Source organism: Calidris pugnax, unplaced genomic scaffold, assembly GCF_001431845.1.
Source record: "Calidris pugnax isolate Ruff unplaced genomic scaffold, ASM143184v1 scaffold4, whole genome shotgun sequence".
NCBI lineage: Eukaryota > Metazoa > Chordata > Aves > Charadriiformes > Scolopacidae > Calidris > Calidris pugnax.
Window position 1 is genome coordinate 6,213,946 of NW_015090781.1, and position 18,421 is coordinate 6,232,366.

Consider the following 18,421-nt stretch of genomic DNA (forward strand, 5'->3'; position numbering starts at 1 on the left):
ACTAGATGTCTTCATGCACCGCCTGGCATCCACAGCACCGTTCCTGGTGGCCAAGGCCAGGCTGATTTTGAACCAAGGCTGCACGGAGGCCTTCTTTTGTCCATTGTATGCAATTTTATTATTTTTTTAAGCTTAATAATTGCCTAGTGTCCAGGAAGAGCTGTAATTCTCTGATACTGCCCACGCATCCTGCACTCCCAAGGGTTATACAAGTCCTCGGCGAGTCGTAACAATAGACAGAAGAAGTCCTGGCCCGGGTGCTCTGCGTGTCTGAACCTCTGCTGAGTGTCACCACATCCCTGCCACGATCTGTCACAAAGCACAGGGCTTTGTCAGAGGCTCCTGTCAGCCCCCTCCACGACATCTGCCCAGCGCCTAGCACGGGGCAGCCCTCATACATACTCCTTCACTGTCCGAAGGGGATGCCACACATAAAGGTGGAATTATCTGGTTCTTGCCCTTCTTCAAGTGGTGAAACCCAACACGTCACTGACTGCAAGAAGAGGCAGACCAAGCCAACAGCGGGTTGGAAAGTTTTATTCAGTAATCAGTCCTGCTGTGTGGGTAGCATCATAGCAACTGGAACCCAAGTATGCAAAAATACTGAGTTCTCACAGTGAAAAACCAGACAGTATAAAATATTCCAGTATTGTCTCTTAGAACAATTATTTCAGAAGACCCCTGTTTCAAAGGCATCATGCTTATTTATGTTGTTTGCTTTCTATTCTCAACCCCTTCCCTCCCCCCAAAAAAACCTGTTCAGACAGTAATGCTCCTTACCCCCACATAACCCACACGTGCTGGGGGGAGAGACACACTACAGGAAATCCCCTCCTGATTGCCAAAGGTTTACTGCAGAACCTTCTCCCAGTGGTGCCAAGGGCCAAGAAGACATAGATTATTGTGACACCGAGCCGTCCTGATGTTCCACACACCGAAGACACTGTGGTGCTACTAAACCCTGAGGAGAGGCTCTGTCTCCCTGATCAGCCACCGGAGAGCTTCGTGCCGCCCTTGCCTCTCCAGTTCTGCTCCAACTACTTCCCTGCACTTCCGATGGTAGTCGTTCACCCAGTTACACTAGAGAAAAGGAGAGGTATCACATTCAGCATGAGCACAAAAGGGTTTTTTTAACAAGTTGTGTACAGCCAAAGACATTTGTAGGCCATTCTGCTCTTTGGGATTGAGCTGTTAGGCTGGAATGGGATCCTGTCCCAAAGAGACAGATCTCTGTTACATGTAACTAACTTCTAAATTTGATGAGGGTAAGAACTGAAGCAACTTGTCCTGGGTTTTCAGAGTTCAGCTGACAAGTATCTAAAAGTCTCTACAAATCACTGGCTCCAGCAAATCAGAACAGCTGCCTTGGCACAGCCTAGTAAATAGCTTTGGGACCAGGACACAAGTTGCCCGATTGATCTGATCAGGTAACCTTACTGCAGATCTTGGACCTCTTCTCAGGCCTCTTCAGAAAAAGGAAATGCAAACAGGATTATCATTCAGAACAGGAGGATGGGGTGAGGGAAAATAAAGAGCAGGGTACAACAATAGGATGAAAAACACCATAGTGAAGGTAGCGGGAAACTTAAATATAAAGTTTAGAGCATGAAGCTGTCCAGGAAATAAATGCTGCTGAGCAGGTACCACTGATGTCTGCTCAGAGTCTGTACATACTGCAGAACGTGGTGTGGCTGGTCACAAGGAGATACAGAAATCAACACAGGACAGTGATTAGTATAAGTCTCCAGGGAGACAGCGTGATAGTCTGACAGAAGCAAATTAAGGCAGGAGTAGGAAAAGAGAAGAGATGACAGTGGCAAATATCAGATCAAGAGAACTACCAAAACATCAGAGGGTTCCTCCCTGCCTTCATCACAGACTAATTTAGATTGGAAGGACCTCTGGAGAGTTCATCTCGTCCACCCTCCCACTCACAGCTGGATCAAGTTTAAAATGAAGTCAGGTTGCTCAGGGTTGCTCTCTGGATCTATCAAGTGGAACGTAGGCCAGTGGTTCTTGTAAACAGAACAGAACAAGCTGGTTCTAGTGTGAAGAAGGCAATGCAAACCCACTGCTTCACTTACCTCTTTTTGTGTCAGCAAATTAACATCAATCATTTTCGTCTGGATTGGAACCAGGGTTAAGGGTTCAAAAGTCAGGCTCCCTCTGTTTTTGAAATTGTACTGCAACAGAAAGACAAAGGGCGTTGTAAATTTTTAGAAACAGCTCTGGCCAGATCACACTTGCTCCTTGGCTCATGTCATCAGCACAGAACAACCCATGTAACATTCAGATGAGAGGGGTAGCAACTTACAGTAACATTTTTCTTATAGCTCAAAGAATCTCAATATAAACCTTAGTTATTTCTTTCAATGGTCACTTTTTGAAGGCCGTGCCTCACGCCACAATTGTACAGGACTCAGCTTGACAACTATATGGTCATTTTCAGTTTGGCATTTCTCAAAGCACAACCCAGCCAGACTGGCAGTTAGGAAGTTAAAATTTGTCTGAAATTTTGTTTCTGCTGCCACTGAGGACTCTGTTAGAGAAGAAAACCCTGACTTGAGAGTATCAACCAACTCTATAGCAATGACTCTAAAGGGCTGAACAAAGATGCTTCTGGTCTTTTACATCCAGACAGAAAACATTTTAAAACAACTCTCACATACACATTTCAACCCATGGAAACTCTGCAGAAGCAGAACTGCCTTCTGTGTCCCCTTTAGCAAGGGAGGCTTAGAATCAGTCTTCACTAAAGCAGTGTTTTGGAGACCAGGAGTCCTGAGGATTCAACTGTCTGCAGCATGTTCCCACCTCAAGTTCCAGCACTTTAAGTTTTACAACCAGTGAGTCATATAGAAAGGTGCCTCTGGAGCAGGTCATTCACCTTGGTTTCAGCAGGAATCACCAGGACAACATTTTCTATTCGGATCCCAAAGGATCCATCTTCGTAATACCCAGGCTCTGCAGAAACAGACAGTAATTAACTAAGTCACAACATAGCTGCAGTGTGCAAATACTTATTCCCTGTGGCCAAACTTCCCCTCCATGGCTTTAGTCCACCGAAGTCACTAAGCAATCTTGACATCAGGCATCCACAGAGGCAAACAAATTTCTGACTCTACTTAATCTGCACAGAAGCCCCGAGCAAGGTGACAGCAAAAGTTCTCAAAGGGAGGGAAAACAAGACAGACAGCCCTTGAGCTCAGAGATTCTCCTTCCAAGTCAAGAGAGAACACAGAGTACATGTGTTCCAAATACCAAAAATTTTGGAAATATTCATGTCTTTATGAAAGGCAGGTGGGTAACCCCTTCCCCAAAACACCTAGTTTAGAAAGGGCTCCCCTGACTCCCTCAGAGGACTTTGCAGCCCTGAAGCAATGTAAGACTCTCAGTGAACCCCAGCAGGCTGTTAATTTACTACTGGAAGAATAAGGCATGTAAAGATTTAACAGCTGCCTCAAATAGCCCATAGCAAAGACAGGATTAGCTCCTGAGAGCCTGGTGTCCACCTTGTACTGCAGCCAGCTCCTCCACTGCAGAATGGGAGGCAGCACGCCAGGGACGGGCTGGTCAGCAGCACAGCTCTGCTGAGGTTTGCCCTGGAGAGAGCAGGAAGCACTGGCAGCACTCGACTGCAAAGGTGCTTCATGGAAGATAGAAGCTTAAATCAGAGGGTCTTTATCTAGAGAGCTTAAATAACAATTAAAATAACAAACTGAGGAGGCGGGACCAGGTCTTATGATCCCACCTTTCCTACACGCTATTATCAGATTTATTCCCTCTGCATCTTAAAGAGCTTGGTCCCTCCCCTTGTATCCAGAGAGAATCACCAACATTAAATACCGTCAGAGACGATCATGCCGGCCTCCAAGGGCTCATCTGCAAAGGTTTTGTAGCTAATGCCACAAGGACCCTCATGTACATTCAGGAAAGAGCCGACTCCATGTCCTGTCCCATGCAGGTAATCCAAACCACAGTCCCACAAGGCAGAGCGGGCAAAGGAATCTAGAAGGTGACCTGCAGGCCAAGAGAGAGAGAGAATTTGATCAATTCAGGCTCCTCAGAGATGCTGATAATCACACTGAAAGCTCAAATCTGGAAAACGTGCAAAGAAAACCCAAACAAAAAAACAACCCTCAAAAAACCCCCACCAACTACCAAAGGAAGCAAGTCATTGGATTGTTAGAAGTTACAGGGCAGATTTGGCACATCCAACATCCAAGCCCTTTCCCAAGTAAAAAGCCCCCCTCTCTCTCTCCTGCTCTTCAGAAGATGGTCTGTAACAGAACCATCGCGCTGCTGCTTGCTTCACTGGGGTTTTCAGGAAAGAATCTAGTGGTTATACCTCCTACAGAGAATTCAGTGCCTTTCTTAAAGGTAGCTGCACTAAGTGACCTCAAAGTAGAAGTATTTAGTGATCTCATCAGCCAGACTTCTTCCCTGGATGGCCTGTCATTTCAGATTGTTTCAATCAGAATGTAGATAAATTTTTGTTGCCTGCATGTGAACACCAAGCCCGTATGTCCAATATCAGTTGGGGTTTCTCATAGCACTACACAGATGCTTTTTCCTCACCTACCCAAGAATGCAAACTGGAGAAAACTCTGAAAAGAGGCATCTTTGTTTAAGGTGTCTAATCAGGGAGAAAATAGCTCTGCAACAAATTCACCAGGGGTGAATGTATGTCACAGTTTCTCCTGCACAAAATCAAACCAGCTCCTTTGTGTGTCGTTTTCCCATGCTGCTCACTGATAAAAGAGATTCCACATTAACTAGAAGAGAATTAGCCAGTCTTTTTGAAGTTGGAAAGTGACCTCTTGCTTTGACAGGGCCATGAGTAAAGCATAAAGACAACCTCCAAGCACAGAAAGTTCACATATACTTTAGAGTGCCATCGACTGATGAAAGCCACTATAGCCCTAGAACCAGAGCACTTTGAACACCTTTCAGACTTCCCCCCTCAGAATTTTAAGCACAAGTTGATGCTGAGAGAGAAGGCATCAGTAATCCAGAATCCAAAATGCTGTGACAGAAACAGACACAGGCAGTTACACCAACATCAACAACACATCTGGACCTGTCAAGCACCATGTTGTTCTCAGACCATTAATGGTTCTTCAGAGGTCTCTGCTGGGGTAAAAACATTCCAAATCATCAACCTACCTTTGGTTCCATTTGGGAAGATGGCTGCACTCACAGCTATATGTCCCTTCAAGACATAGGTGAAGCATTCCTGTCAAAGAAATATGTGCCATAAGTAAACAGGGAGAGGTAGATACTTTGTCTTCCCCAGGAATGGAAAGAAAGACTGCATCTTGTAGCAAATTGAGAAGGATCTGGATCGACTTGCCCATGCTCTCCTATGGCTGGCAATGTCAAAGCAAACCATGAGCAGAAAGAGTTTAAATTACTCTGCAAATATTTCTCTGCTAATTATGCAGAGTGTGTCACAAACTCAGACTGCTGGTTTAGCAGCAGGATTCACCTGACTTAGATGACTGACTTTATTTGTGGCTGTAGTTTTACTTCCTGAGCGTACCCTACAGCATATTTTCATCACTGAGCAAACTATAATGATGAAATTAGTTTTAATTAAAGAAGCAATCTAAAATAAACAAAATTACATTGCTGAATTTCCAACACGGATCTTCTCAGATAAGTCTGAGCCTGATTTTTGACACAAACCACTAGGCACAAACCACTATTGCAGCCTTGCATTAGACACTAAGCTTTGCACTAAATTAAACCCCCCCTAACTCCTGTGTTGGACAAGCCAGTAATGTTTGTCCTCAGCTCGCTGATTTTATTCTTGCTTAGAGGAGACCTGTCACTTTGCAGATGAGAGGTGTGCATTTTAAGATAGAAAGGTGTAATTTTCTAAATCACTTAGTTTATATTTTGGAAGTCTGAGGTCTGACAGCCTCCTTTTCAGTCTTTATCAAAATACTTTCACATATTATTAAATAAATGATACTTGATGGAGCGCTTTGACAATATAGCAATAAGGCACATTACGAATTTGTTTAAGTATCTCTAACAATAAGGGTCAGATCACAAACCACACTGAGATGCCAACTTACTTACCTTTTCATAGGCTGACGGTGTGCCAAAATGCATTGTCCTGGTCACATCTGTGGTACCATCTCTTCCAGAGGCAAAGAAAGACGCAAGAAGCAAAGGGATGAGGGAAAGAGAAAGATTAAAGTGAGAATGCACAGAAAACCTTGTCACACTGCAGCAAACCAACCAAACTCATGAGAGGGTAAAGTCATCTGCTCTGTGCTACACAAGACTGATGTTGTAACAGTTGCTAATCTCAAAAAATCCTGAACACACAAGTCCCAGATGCAGCAATACCGATTTACAATTCAAAATGTTATCTTTCATCCATAAGCATCCCAAAGCTCCTCGCAAATTAGAACGTAAACTGCTCATAAAAATGATGCTAATTGGAGGTTTAGCAACTGGTACCCACCCACTGAGAACAGAACACAGAAGGCCAAATTTAGACTATTTGTATGGAAGATGATTCATTAGCAGCTTAAAAATATATACTTAGGCACAAATGACGACTACCAGCTCAGGAAGGGGAAGTGTAAGGGGGGGACAGTGTCCCTTTCATCCTCAGGATATCTTGTGCTAAGATTTCTAGAAGCCATCCAGCATTTGGATAGGGGTCAGTCTGAAACGTCAGAAACTGGCCCTTAAGTTCCTTCTACAAATACCATTTGGAGCCTGCTGTCAAAGACACAGAGGCTCTTGAAATAATGAGTTCCCTTTGAAACACTCACTCCTGTGCCTACGCTTTTCCCCAGCACACACAGGCCATGGTCACAAAGAGCTCACGGTTTAACTTCTCAGCAGGGACAAGCAGAGCATCCCTGTCACAATGTCCAGCTTACATTGTATTCAAAGGGCTGCTTTTCAGAGTGGCACTAAGGAAATCATTAATTAGGCCATCAGAGGGGAAGAAAAAAAAAGATCTCCTTGTAAAAATCTTATCAAAGGATGCCTGTATGATTCCTTTTCAAAGCTTTTCCTGACTGACACAACAGAAAGGCACAGCTCCAAAGACAAAGCTCAGCTCAAAGGAGCAGCCAGGTCTGTCCTGCATTTTTCTGAACAAGCCACTTCTCATCTATTTACACTGGTTAAAAACGTGACTTCTTTCATTTTCCACAGAGTTGGAATTCCATAGTAAACAGCTGCAGAGACTGAGGCTGCTGAATGGCACTGTCAAAAACACACTGAGTGAGTCAACAGCCTTCCCAAAAACACACCTAAGTGGCCACTGAGATGAGAAACCCTGCCTCTGAGTCTCTGTTTGGAAAGGCAGGGAACACCACAGGGCAGTGCTGTCCTGCTCCTTTGCCATACCTTTTGCTGACCTCAACATCAGTCAAATCCACTCATATCCTGGCAAGGGTAGTGCCTCACTGCTGTGCAGGCAGCCCAAGGCCAAGGCCAAACCACTGACTGATGCTACATTCAGAACCCCACAAACTCCCTCCAGAGAGGATACAAGCAGCAGGCTCGCTGTGAAACTGGCACTGTGCTCAGAACTACACGTTGCTACGCAGCAAGGGTGAGCTGACCCCACAGGTGGAGCAGAAAAGGTGGCAGTTCACAGCACCATCCATCCCACTCACTTGTACTGTGCTCCAGAGTCCAGGAGGTAGATCTCGTTCACAGACAGCGTTCTGTTGGTCTCAGGAACTGGCCTGTTCAGTTAAACACAAATTTTTTTGTTCCACAGTTTTAAGGTCTCCAGCCCACTTCTGCAGTTCAGAAATCATACTAAGTGCAAGCCTGGATGTGTCGGGTCTCATTTCTTGTGGCAGTGATGGAAATCCCACACATGCTGAGCCAGGGTTCATACTGAGGAGTGCATTTGTCTACAGTAAATAGCACTACAGTACAGAGAATAGCTTTGTTGCTTCCAGCAAAACCCTCAACATCTGTTCCTGGACATATTTCAGAACAGTTTGCACTTCATACTTGTCCTTCCCAGACTTCTACCCAAAAAATAGCCCTTTTCTATGGCCTCTGAGCAGATCACCATCATAATACACACACGCTGTCAGCAGGGAGAGATCTTAATTTAGTAAGTGTGGAAGCTCTGGTGAAACAAAGTAAGATGGAAATCAACAGTGACTACATCTCCCTGGAGTACTCTGTTGTGACTCCACAAAGAATCTAGACAGCTCATTCCAACTATGTTTGATGAAGGATGAAAGGAAAAGCTGTGGTTCTCTTACTTGTAGTGAATGATGGCTCCATTTGGACCTGTGCTTGATATGGTAGCAAAACTCAATTCAACAAAGTCTTTCTGTTGGCTGAAAGAAAAGATTGTGATCACTATGGCACAAGGAAGAGGAGCACACCAGGCACCTGGGGCACCTAGAGGGCTCCATCCGCAATTTCACATCACTTCAGCCTCCCCCTTACCCTTGAAAGCCATCTGGGCAAGGACACTCGAGTAGGAGAATTTCACAGATGGAAGCCCTGTCCTCCCAACCACGTGGAAACCTGTTTCTATCTCTAACTTCCCTTACAAGCAGAAAATTCACCAGCCAGACCACCCAGGGAAGAGATGTTCTGAACAATTTCTTTTTTTGTTCCTTATTTACTCAAAGGCATTTTTAGAGGTCCTGTTGATGTACACATGGCAGTATTTCTCAATACAAATGGTGCTTGTTCTCCAGCAGAAGAGGAGGAGATCTAATTCTTACATCAACTCCTCTGTAGTAAAAAATCAACTGCCTTGTATTTAAGTGTCCTAACCTGCAGCACTCTTCATTGCTATCTGAAAAGGAAAGCGGATAGGATCCAGTGGGCTGGGACTTGTATCTCCCAAGAGACCCAATTCTTCCCCAACTCTTTCAAGTGTTCAAAGAAATCCTGTAGTAATGCTTTGTCCTCGGGTAAAATATATCTGCGAGTGAGCTGGATTTCTAAAGAATAAAATAAAAACACGGCGTAAAAATGCCACCCAGAAAACATCCTCACAGGGGATTTACTTGTTACCTGCGGAACTCCTCTGCTTTGTCTGCAGCAATTATTTCTGTTACTGTTCCCTTTGGAACCTAGTGGACAAAGATGAAGGTTGAATTAGAACACCAACAGCAAAGAAAATGCTACATGCTTAAGCACTGGGCCTCGTCTGAGCATTATGAAACCCAATCTTGAAGTGGCCTCTTTCCAGGTTTTTTGTCCTCATTCCTCAGTAATGACAAACACAAACCTAGCACTGCTGTGCAGGGCATGTGAGAAGCAGAAAGCAGAGACAGTCACAGCAGGATTGTGCAGTTAGTGCAGTATTAAATTCACTGAGATATGGTCAGAAGTTAACGTTTCACAAGGCAACATCTCTTCAGAGACAGGTTACACTAAGCTTAAACAACCCATGGTATGAGCAGAATTTTTATGCTTTTAAATCAGAAATAGAAGCAACTGCAGGAAAAACAAACAACGTTAAATTTTACTTTTGGCATTTGATAAATTAAAACCTGTGACAAAACTTTCCCAGGACTGGACAACAGGCAAAGGGGAGCAAGAGCTCAGTCTCATAACCCCTGAGGTGGAATTCTTGAGGTACTCAGACATGTAAAAAGGCACCTTCTGAAGTCATCAAGCCATCTCCACAGGTGAAGTCAATGGACTTAGACACAGAGCAGCAGAGAAGGAGCACAGCTTATTAAGCTGCTGTGTAACACCTGGCACTCTGCACCTTCACTGTGTATTTCTAACCCAGAGCAAACATGAGCAATTTTTCTTTATCCCATTTACACTGCACATGGGCAGGACTGCACCCCTCCATCCATAAATGCCACATCTGCCCATCCTGCCAGACAACACTGATTATCATGGGAATAATCCCAAAGTATTGCACCAAACTGGATATTATTTCATGACTTTCTCTCTCCCAAACCAGCACAAGACAGTATTAACACTACATTAAGCCTGTTCAGGTAATTTCTCACCTGCTCTGGCTTTGGTCTGTGCAACATGAATAGGAGTACGTTTTCAAAAAAAAAAAAATCATTCAGCCTTGGATGGAAACATGATTGAATTTCCCCCAAAAAAACAGACAAAATCCCAACTGTTTCCCCACTTGTAGCTAAGGCACTGTAAAGACCATCAAAAAGTTTACACTAATAAAGAATTTTACAAAGCAATAAAACCTCCAAGTTAAAAAAAAAAAAAATACGCTACCTCTTTCTCCAGCCAGTTAAAGAGCTCACACAGGGCAACAGCATCTTTAATCTATGTTAAAATAGGCACAAGAAGAGAGAATTGAGAAGAAAAAAAGATTTAGCAAGTCTCAATATAAACTGGTTTTGACGCAAAAGATTTCAACCCGCAAGTTTCAGAAACACAAACTAAGAGATGATTTAAGAGGTCTTTCCAGGTTCTGCATCCTGTAATTAATGCAAGCACTGGGTAAGTATCTGGTCTATTAAATAAACATTAATAAAGGTTTACTGCTGGGAAGTAACTTATTGTGAAGAATTAACAAGAACTCAGCAAACACTGGCATTACCCCACACATGACTTTCTAGTCTCTTTTGCTTCAGCACACAAGATCTTGCATTTCAGATCGTGGAAAGTAACCACACGACACATCTGGTGATGTGACAGGGGAACATGCCCTTCAGACACAGGAGCACCATAGTCTCTGTCACACAGCTTCTGGCTTCTCTTTTGCCAGATGACCCCCATTTTTCTTCCTTTTTTTCCTACGTGCTAGCAGCACGCAGGGGCAAGAAGCAGGAGACAAGTGGACAAGAGCAAGGTACAATTTTGTCCTCAGGTGGCAGGTGACAAAGAATCTCTGCTCAGTACAAGTATTTTTACTTCCCCTTAACGAACAGGGAAAGAAAAGTATTGAAATAGAAAATAGCAGTTCCAAAAAGAAAAAACTAGCAGAAAATATGGGACAAGCACAGAATTGCCAGCTCTGCTTTAACTGACATTTCTCCTGTTGTGAAAACTGCTGCCTGAAAAGTAACAGGAAATAAGAGAAAGCTTCACCCCCACCATGAACCTGTTTCATAAGCAGCTTCTTTGCTTGAAAATATGAAGCTTCCTGGGAAATCAGCCTCATTTCCAGAGTGTCATGATGATGACACAAAAACAGAGTGCTTTGAGGACACTGGCTGCTTCTGAACATCTTGGCCTGTGTTTTGCAACATGTGTCAAAGAATTTCTCTGTATTCTTTAGGCTGTGTTTATTCAAGTGATAGCAATTTGAAGACTCCACTGAGAAAGACAACAGAACTAGCAAAAAAGAGAGAACATCCCTTTGAGGGCTCATACTCTAAACAACACTTCTCAAGTCTGCCCAGTCTTCCAACAGAGCAAGGCTGGTTCCTCACACTATTCCAAATGTTGTTCTTCACTCCAAGGGAATGCTAAACAAGCAAAAAAAACCTGCTTCAACAGCAGTAGATGTCTGACAGAACATGTGTTTTTATTCTGCCATCCAAATTCCTATTTGTTTTTTAATCCAAAACACTAAAACTGAAAGAAAAATCTAAATTGTTTCCCTCACCATCAAGCAAACCTCTTGCTGTGTGCAAGGAGGCTCTCAAGGCTTCACTTACATGTGCTCTTCTCATGCCTTCTGTTTCCGATGAGTTCTTCACAGCTTTTGCAATGCAGATGGGGGTATATGGGGTGAGGTATCGGTAAGCCTGCAGCAGAAGGAGAGGGATTATTTGTGGATTACTCAGACTACATAATCCTACAGGTTTAATAACTCAGCCTGGCCACAAGGCAGTCTCTCTCAGCCTTCAGCGCTGTGAGATACTGGTTGCCAGTAGAAGGCTAAGTGCACTGGGGAATACAGTGGAGAAACTGTCCTGACTGAAGGAAGAACAGCCCTAGAGAAATCCAAGGAACAAAAGGGCCAACAGCTTCTCATGAAGCAGGGTGATGATTTGGATACCCTAAATACCATATATATCAGTGTCTGAGCTATGTGTTTCCTGTTATTGCTGTACACTAAAGGCCCAGAGATGATGAGAAACACAAAATCCAGGTACTGAGCACTGGAGTTCAACCTGGAGGGTCCCCCAAAGCTCTGGCTCCTCCAGCACTGAGAATCACCACTTCTAATGATCAGCAGCTCTGACAAACACATCAAGGGCCCAAGTTTTGTTTTGCAAAAGCTCTTTGCAAACCTGAGCGTTTCATACTGTTCTGAAAGGAGCTCACGTCAATGGTTTGAGACAAAGCTTTCCTACGGCTGGATGGGATGGCTCTGCACTAAGAAACAGTAACTGATCCTGTGTCATTGTGCACTTCCCCAAACATCAGTTGTCCTGGCACTATCAGCAATGCTCAGCTGGTTCTGAGCACGTCTTCAGAAATTCACCAACTGAGGTGGCTTGTGCAATCCTTGTTACACTTGGCATCAGAAGAAGGAACAAAACCAAAGTATTTTCCTCACAGTTCTCTGCTCTACCCATTATATATTGGGAGATGCAGTGAGCACCTACATAAGCACAGCCCAGGCAAAATGTTTTTTAGTTCTCCATACACCAGCACGCAAAGAAATACCACTCAAATTACTGAGAAAGGCCTAGTAGACCCTCAGCAGAAGACCAATTTCACACAAATCCTGCAGGCTTACAATTTCCAGATTCTTAAAAATAGCAAGACAATTACACTACATTATGCAGAAACTAAAGTACCGATGAAACCACAAAGAAGTCAGGAAAGTCCTTTTATCAGAGTCAGGACAAAACTTCTCAGCACTCAGATTCTTAGATCAGCTTGCCCTTTACAGATACTGGTAGGGTCTATTAATCTTCCGTGAAAAGTATATTTACATGCAAGTGTAGGCAAATCTATAAAGGGTTTGCAGATCTGTGTTTAATAATGGACTGGATTTTTGCCAATGTCAATATTTGGCTTTGATGGAGACAGGTAGTAGATGCACTTCCAGCACTGTGGTTCTTCAAAGCACCCCAGGCCAGTTGCTCAGCGGGTGTAAAGTGGTGTAGAGCAAGAGAAAAATACCCAGCACGAGGAACTGGGAAACCTTTGGCTCTTTCAGTGGTTTCTTAATCAGGACATTTCAGTCCTTCCTCCCCTGCTTTCTTTTGAACAGAGAGAGCTCCTTGAGGCAGGGACTCTCACATTTCATACAGAGGGCATGTAGCACCGCAATGACTCAGTATCAGCCAAAACTTTCAGTGCTAGAGGGGTAAATAATGTCACTCCAACTCATTACATTCCTTATCCTAGGCCAGACCTGTACTTCTCCATAGGAATGCTCTGCGTAAATCATCTACAGCAACTTACCCAACCCGGGGTTAGTTCATTGACTCCAGCTACAGCAAGGGGTGTTCTACTCTGAAGTCAAAAGAGCAACAACAATTTATCCTGAATGCTCCATAAACTCTATGCTTTCTGCTACCCTGAACGAAAGAGAGTGGGCAAAATGTCAGTATTCTGTATTAAGAGGTGATTTGCACCTAGAAAAGGATTGATGGTGTCAGAAGATTTAACCCTGGGCAGGAGCAAAAAAATTTATGTCTTGCTCAAGTCAGTGCAAAGGCAGAGAGAGCCATGTCCTGTATTAAAGGGATACATTGAAAGCAACAAAACTTGCCAGACCTGTTTGGCTTTATCATCCGTCCTGGTACACTAAGTGCAATGAGGCTATTAATGTATATAAGTCAATGTCATTATTGGAGAAAAATAATTCACAGATCCTGCTATTTTGGCCTTTAGAGATAGAAAGTTGTGCTGGTATCAAACTGTGGCAGCCTGGGGATACGCAAACAGACCCTGCTCTTGGAATTTTGTCTTTTGGGAGACACAAAGCTGAGGCCACTTTTAAAACTCCTGTATACAGAAAAAGCTTTCAGGCCCCATGAGCAGCTCTGTAGGGCTGTACTGTATGCACACCTGCAGCACAACCGTGCAGTACATGAAACAGCAGGAGATATCTGCCTGCCTGGTGGAGACAGAAACCTGGTGGCAGGTGAATGCAGACTTGCAGTCCAGCACTTTTTCCAATTTAGTTCTTCCCCCAGCAACCCCTTCACCCAAGCCCTGTGATTCTCAGGTGGGAAGCCTGGACTGTTTAGGAACCCAGCACAAGCACAGGTTCTGCTCAGCAGGTCTGGCCTTCCAGACCAAAATACCCATTGGTCCCTGATTCCCAGCCATATTTATTCACAGTAGCTGTTAGATATCTCTGTAAACTGGCTGACGGTCCAGAGAATGTGTAGCAAACAAGAGATGTACACAAGAGGCATGGAATACAGCTTATTTGCCTGTACTTGCTGCTGTGTCCTTCCCTGAGTATCTCCTTTTATGACCATTGGAATATTAGGTGGACTGCAGGACTCCCAGCCAGCCAAGATCAAGTACCAGGGTAAGATATTGCAAGTACAGCTGCACAGAATTTATGATGATGCTACAGCTGTCCCTCAGCAGATGCACTCACTGCACAGACAATAACTGCCTGCAGGTTATCTGTGTCCTAACAAGCTTCCCTGCTGCAACAACTCTGTCGCCCTGCCCCTCCTGTCTCTGATACAAGACATCACAAATTGCCTGATATCCTCAAGCCAATGAAATAAATAAGGGGAACCATCTTCAGACACTCAGATCAAGCCCAATGCCCTATCCCAAAAGTCCTACCCAGCTTTCCTGCTTCAGTTTCTGCAAGTTTCCAGCTCTTCTTGCTGGTCCACATAAGGCCAATGTTCCAGCCATGGGCACTGTGACCCAAGTTCACCCTGCTGCCTCTCTCCCTCCCCTCTCCAACTGCACTTGTCTTATCTTAAGCTGACAATTCTTTGGGTAAATCGGCTTAGTGAGTTGGAAGGGCAGCTCCAGAGAGAGCAACCCCAGGATTAACAACCCCTCGATACCTCAGCATTGCTGGATCCCTTCCACACAACCTCCATCATGCTTTGCAGAGGGGAATGTGAGAGCAGGGCCCTCATTAACACTGTTCCTGATGATGCTGAGCAGAGGGGAGAAAACATTTTTGCTTGCAAGGTCCACTTACCTTGGGAATGGCCTCAGTCAGAGCATAGCTGGCTTTGTCACTGAGCCAGACTTTCTCCTTGGGTGAGAGGCCTGCAGCAACAGCCTGCAGCTCTGACAGGATAGAACCGTAGGGTAACACTTGGATTTTAAACTCAGGTTCCAGGGTGGAGTCGAGCTGTAAGTGCTCCCTCACAGCTGGGTCCATCATCCGGTCACCGTCGATGAAGAGCCTTAGAAAGAAATGGGACAGAGCAGATAGGTGGGAGCACATCTGACAGCAGTTGGAGTAATGGAGGGAAAAAGAAACAATTCTGGTGACACTTCAGGGAGAAAGGAGTTTGTTAATTATGTGCTATACTCTGCTTTGAAATGCAATTCTGTGATTCTATGTACCACCTCGCTGAGAGGAAAGGAGCTGATAGTGCTTTAGTTTTTATGCCACATTCAAAATGGCTACATCCCACCACTGTGCATCAAACAGAAGAGAGTAACAGAGGCAAGTAAAGCCTATTTTCTATTCTTTTAAGGGCAACATCTGGAAACGGAAAAGCTACTGCTGTTCTAAGTACCACATTGTTCTTGCTTTGACTGAACTGGAAAGTTCAGCTCAACCTTCACATCCAACCTGTACTCCCCCTGCCAGGTTTTAGCTCAGATGCATCTAGCTAGCAGCTTGGAGATGCCTGGAAAAGCCTTTCTGAGGCTCATTGTACAGGACAGTTGCAGGAAAGAAACCTTCTGTCATAAATCAGCCTTGAAACTTTCTACGCAGTCCCTGCAGTCTTAAAGTGACTCATCAATGACATTAGAGAAAAGTTTTCTAATAGAGGCCAGTGGTGGCTCTTACCCACATTTCACCCAGGGCTCTGAGGGCCCTCTACGTTATCGCAGGGTGACAGACAGAGGGGTCAGTCATCCTGTCCAAGGTCACCCAGCGAGTCAGCCAAGGTGCTGAGGAACATAGCAGAGCTCTTGGCTGCCTCTAGCTCTGATCAGGGGAGGAGAGTCATTAATGTTGAAGACAAAAGTGCTCAGAAGGGACATTAAAGCACCCGAGCATAGGTGTTTTAAAAAGACAAGTGCTTTGCTAGAACAGTTCTCCCACAGCAAAATGCATCTTGGGGGACAGAAGAGGGGAATACAAGCACCTGATTGTGTTCATTCCTATGACGGCGTATGCAAAAAACACAGGATTGTACTCAACATCAGAGCCTCGGAGGTTGAAAAGCCCTGGAAAACAAGAACGCCAAGAATCACATTCGTGGTTCATCTTTTCCAACATTAGAGAAAACCAAAAATAATCTCAGTAGAGTTACTCAATGAGTTGTCATAGGTGCAGGCCATGGGTCCAGCTCCCGCCTGGCTCTCCCACAGCCTGCTCCTTTTCCAGCAATCCTAATTTTTTGCCAGGAGATGGCACCAAAACTGCAGTTTAAACACTCCCATCGGGCAAGGAAATTGGGGTTTAATTTCTGAAGGACAGCTGGTTTGGAATAAAGCAGGTACAGGCAAAAAAGATAAGGACACATGTAAAAAAAGTAGGTTTTTTTTCCTTTCTGGTCCGTGATGCAATAAAAATGCAATAAAAGCTAACTTCTCTAACTTCTCAACAGCCAGAAGACTTCAAAGTTACAAGTTATAGTTTCATTCCAATTATTGTTTTGATAGTTGAGGGAAGAGGGAGACACAATAGGCAAGACTAAAATACTCCAAAAAAGGCCTCTCATTTGGGTGTCGCCAACATCTCAGATTCAAGGTGCCTAGTTTGAGGGTTTTTTCACAAAGATTTTTATCCCTCACAACTCCAGACAAAGTCAAGAGGGGAAGTAGACGTTCAGCATCTCCAAACTTCTGATTTTAGGGTCAAATAAAAACCCCAGGGTACCCAATTAGCTGAAATGAGTTACTCAAGGCAATAAGGCCAGCCAGCAGGACAGCTGGGAAAAGAACCAACATGTCCTAAATCACAACCCAAGCACTGTATTCATCGAACTGTGCAAACACTGCCACAAAAGTAAAAATAGAGTTTGATTCTCCCCGGGGAAAGAGTAGGTCACTTGGAAGCAGGAAAGAGCCACAAAGAACTCTTTAATGCATGGGTACAAACTTCCTCGCTCAGCCGACTCCCAGTGCAGTAAGGAGGCAACAGCTTCCTCTGTGGCTCTCTTTCTGTCCCCAAAACTTGTCTGGAGTTTAATACAGGGAAATGAATTAGATAAAATTAAAGACAACTTCTCCCTCTTCCCCCTTTAGGATAAGAAATCAACCAGGCACCCGGCAATAGGCTTCTCTCATGACTTTCTCTGGTCCATCTTAAAACCCTCAATTCATAACCAAGCTTGGCTTTGCTGGAGACATTTAATCTGAAACCACCTCGGGGCACCAATTTATCATTAATTTAATTGGAGATGCGCCTGAAAAGGTGAGACACTCAATCTCTGCTCACGCAGGCCTCCCCAGGGAGGAGTCATATCACCACTCTCAGAAGTGTTTCTTTCATGAAACAAGCTCTTTGCTCAGTGTCCCAGATCCAGGAGAGCCCACAGACCTCAGCACGCCGGCTTCTCCCAGTGCCAGAGACGTGGTGCTGGCAGGGCTGGAGCCAGGAACGTGTCACCTTCATTTCTACCTTCTCAGATCAGACGTGGGGCTCAGGCAGCAGCAGCACTCACACCCTGCCAGCACTGTGTTCCCACTGCACCACTCTGCACATGGGTGATTTCTGCACTAATAACAACAGTCCTGGGAGAACCACTGCTGTTTCTGGCCATTCTCCCTTCCTACGCACTGGGCTTGGAGCCAGGGTGTGGAGACCTAGTCATCCCGGGGCCCCAAACATGGAGGGGACTCTCTAGTGGGACCCTGGGTTGAAACGATCCGGAAATACAAGTTAAGCCCTGACTGACTTGTTTTAATCAAAGCGTTTGCCCAACGCTGGAGAGGTAGAGACTGACCATAAAGGCGTGACAATTAGGAAGATGACTGTGAATGCTGTGTACCCCACCCTGGCCTTATGTATACAAAGCCACATGTTGCATTGCTTTGTTTATAGCCCAGCCTCCACAGCAGAAAACAGTCTCCACCTTCCCATAGGGTGAGGCAGGATCAGGATATTTTACAGCCAGAAAATCTCACAGGTCTTTTTTTTTTTTTCCCCCTTCAGACTGGCTCGGACTTTATATATAACCTTCTTTTCCCTCTGCCTGGACTCTTTCTCAAAGGTGGTGATTTGCTGCGTTTCCTGGGCAAAAAACATACTCAGGAGCTGTACTGGTGTAAAAAGGCACTGTGCAGAAATACAGGCTCCCTGTTTGTGACCTGTTATCTCCACTGCACTTCATACAAGTTAATGGACCTCTAACAAACAGATTGGCTGCCACAAGTGTCTCCCACCCTGGCAGAG

General features: G+C 44.6%; 1 protein-coding gene across 2 annotated transcripts in view; it reads right to left on the reverse strand.

Annotated features, from left to right (window-relative positions):
* Positions 1 to 521: 521 nt before the first annotated feature.
* XPNPEP1 (X-prolyl aminopeptidase (aminopeptidase P) 1, soluble) overlaps positions 522 to 18,421 on the reverse strand; it is a 32,183-nt gene continuing 14,283 nt past the window's right edge. For both annotated transcript variants that reach the window (XM_014959925.1, XM_014959917.1), the window contains 13 exons: positions 16,167 to 16,248; positions 15,038 to 15,248; positions 11,610 to 11,699; positions 10,219 to 10,269; positions 9,031 to 9,089; positions 8,262 to 8,339; positions 7,653 to 7,724; positions 6,088 to 6,148; positions 5,167 to 5,236; positions 3,847 to 4,020; positions 2,888 to 2,964; positions 2,085 to 2,183; positions 522 to 1,080 (listed from right to left, as the gene is read on the reverse strand). In XM_014959925.1, coding sequence (XP_014815411.1) covers positions 955 to 1,080; positions 2,085 to 2,183; positions 2,888 to 2,964; positions 3,847 to 4,020; positions 5,167 to 5,236; positions 6,088 to 6,148; positions 7,653 to 7,724; positions 8,262 to 8,339; positions 9,031 to 9,089; positions 10,219 to 10,269; positions 11,610 to 11,699; positions 15,038 to 15,248; positions 16,167 to 16,248 — 1,250 coding nt within the window. In that variant the 3' untranslated portion in view covers positions 522 to 954. The remainder of the gene's footprint in view (positions 1,081 to 2,084; positions 2,184 to 2,887; positions 2,965 to 3,846; positions 4,021 to 5,166; positions 5,237 to 6,087; positions 6,149 to 7,652; positions 7,725 to 8,261; positions 8,340 to 9,030; positions 9,090 to 10,218; positions 10,270 to 11,609; positions 11,700 to 15,037; positions 15,249 to 16,166; positions 16,249 to 18,421) is intronic.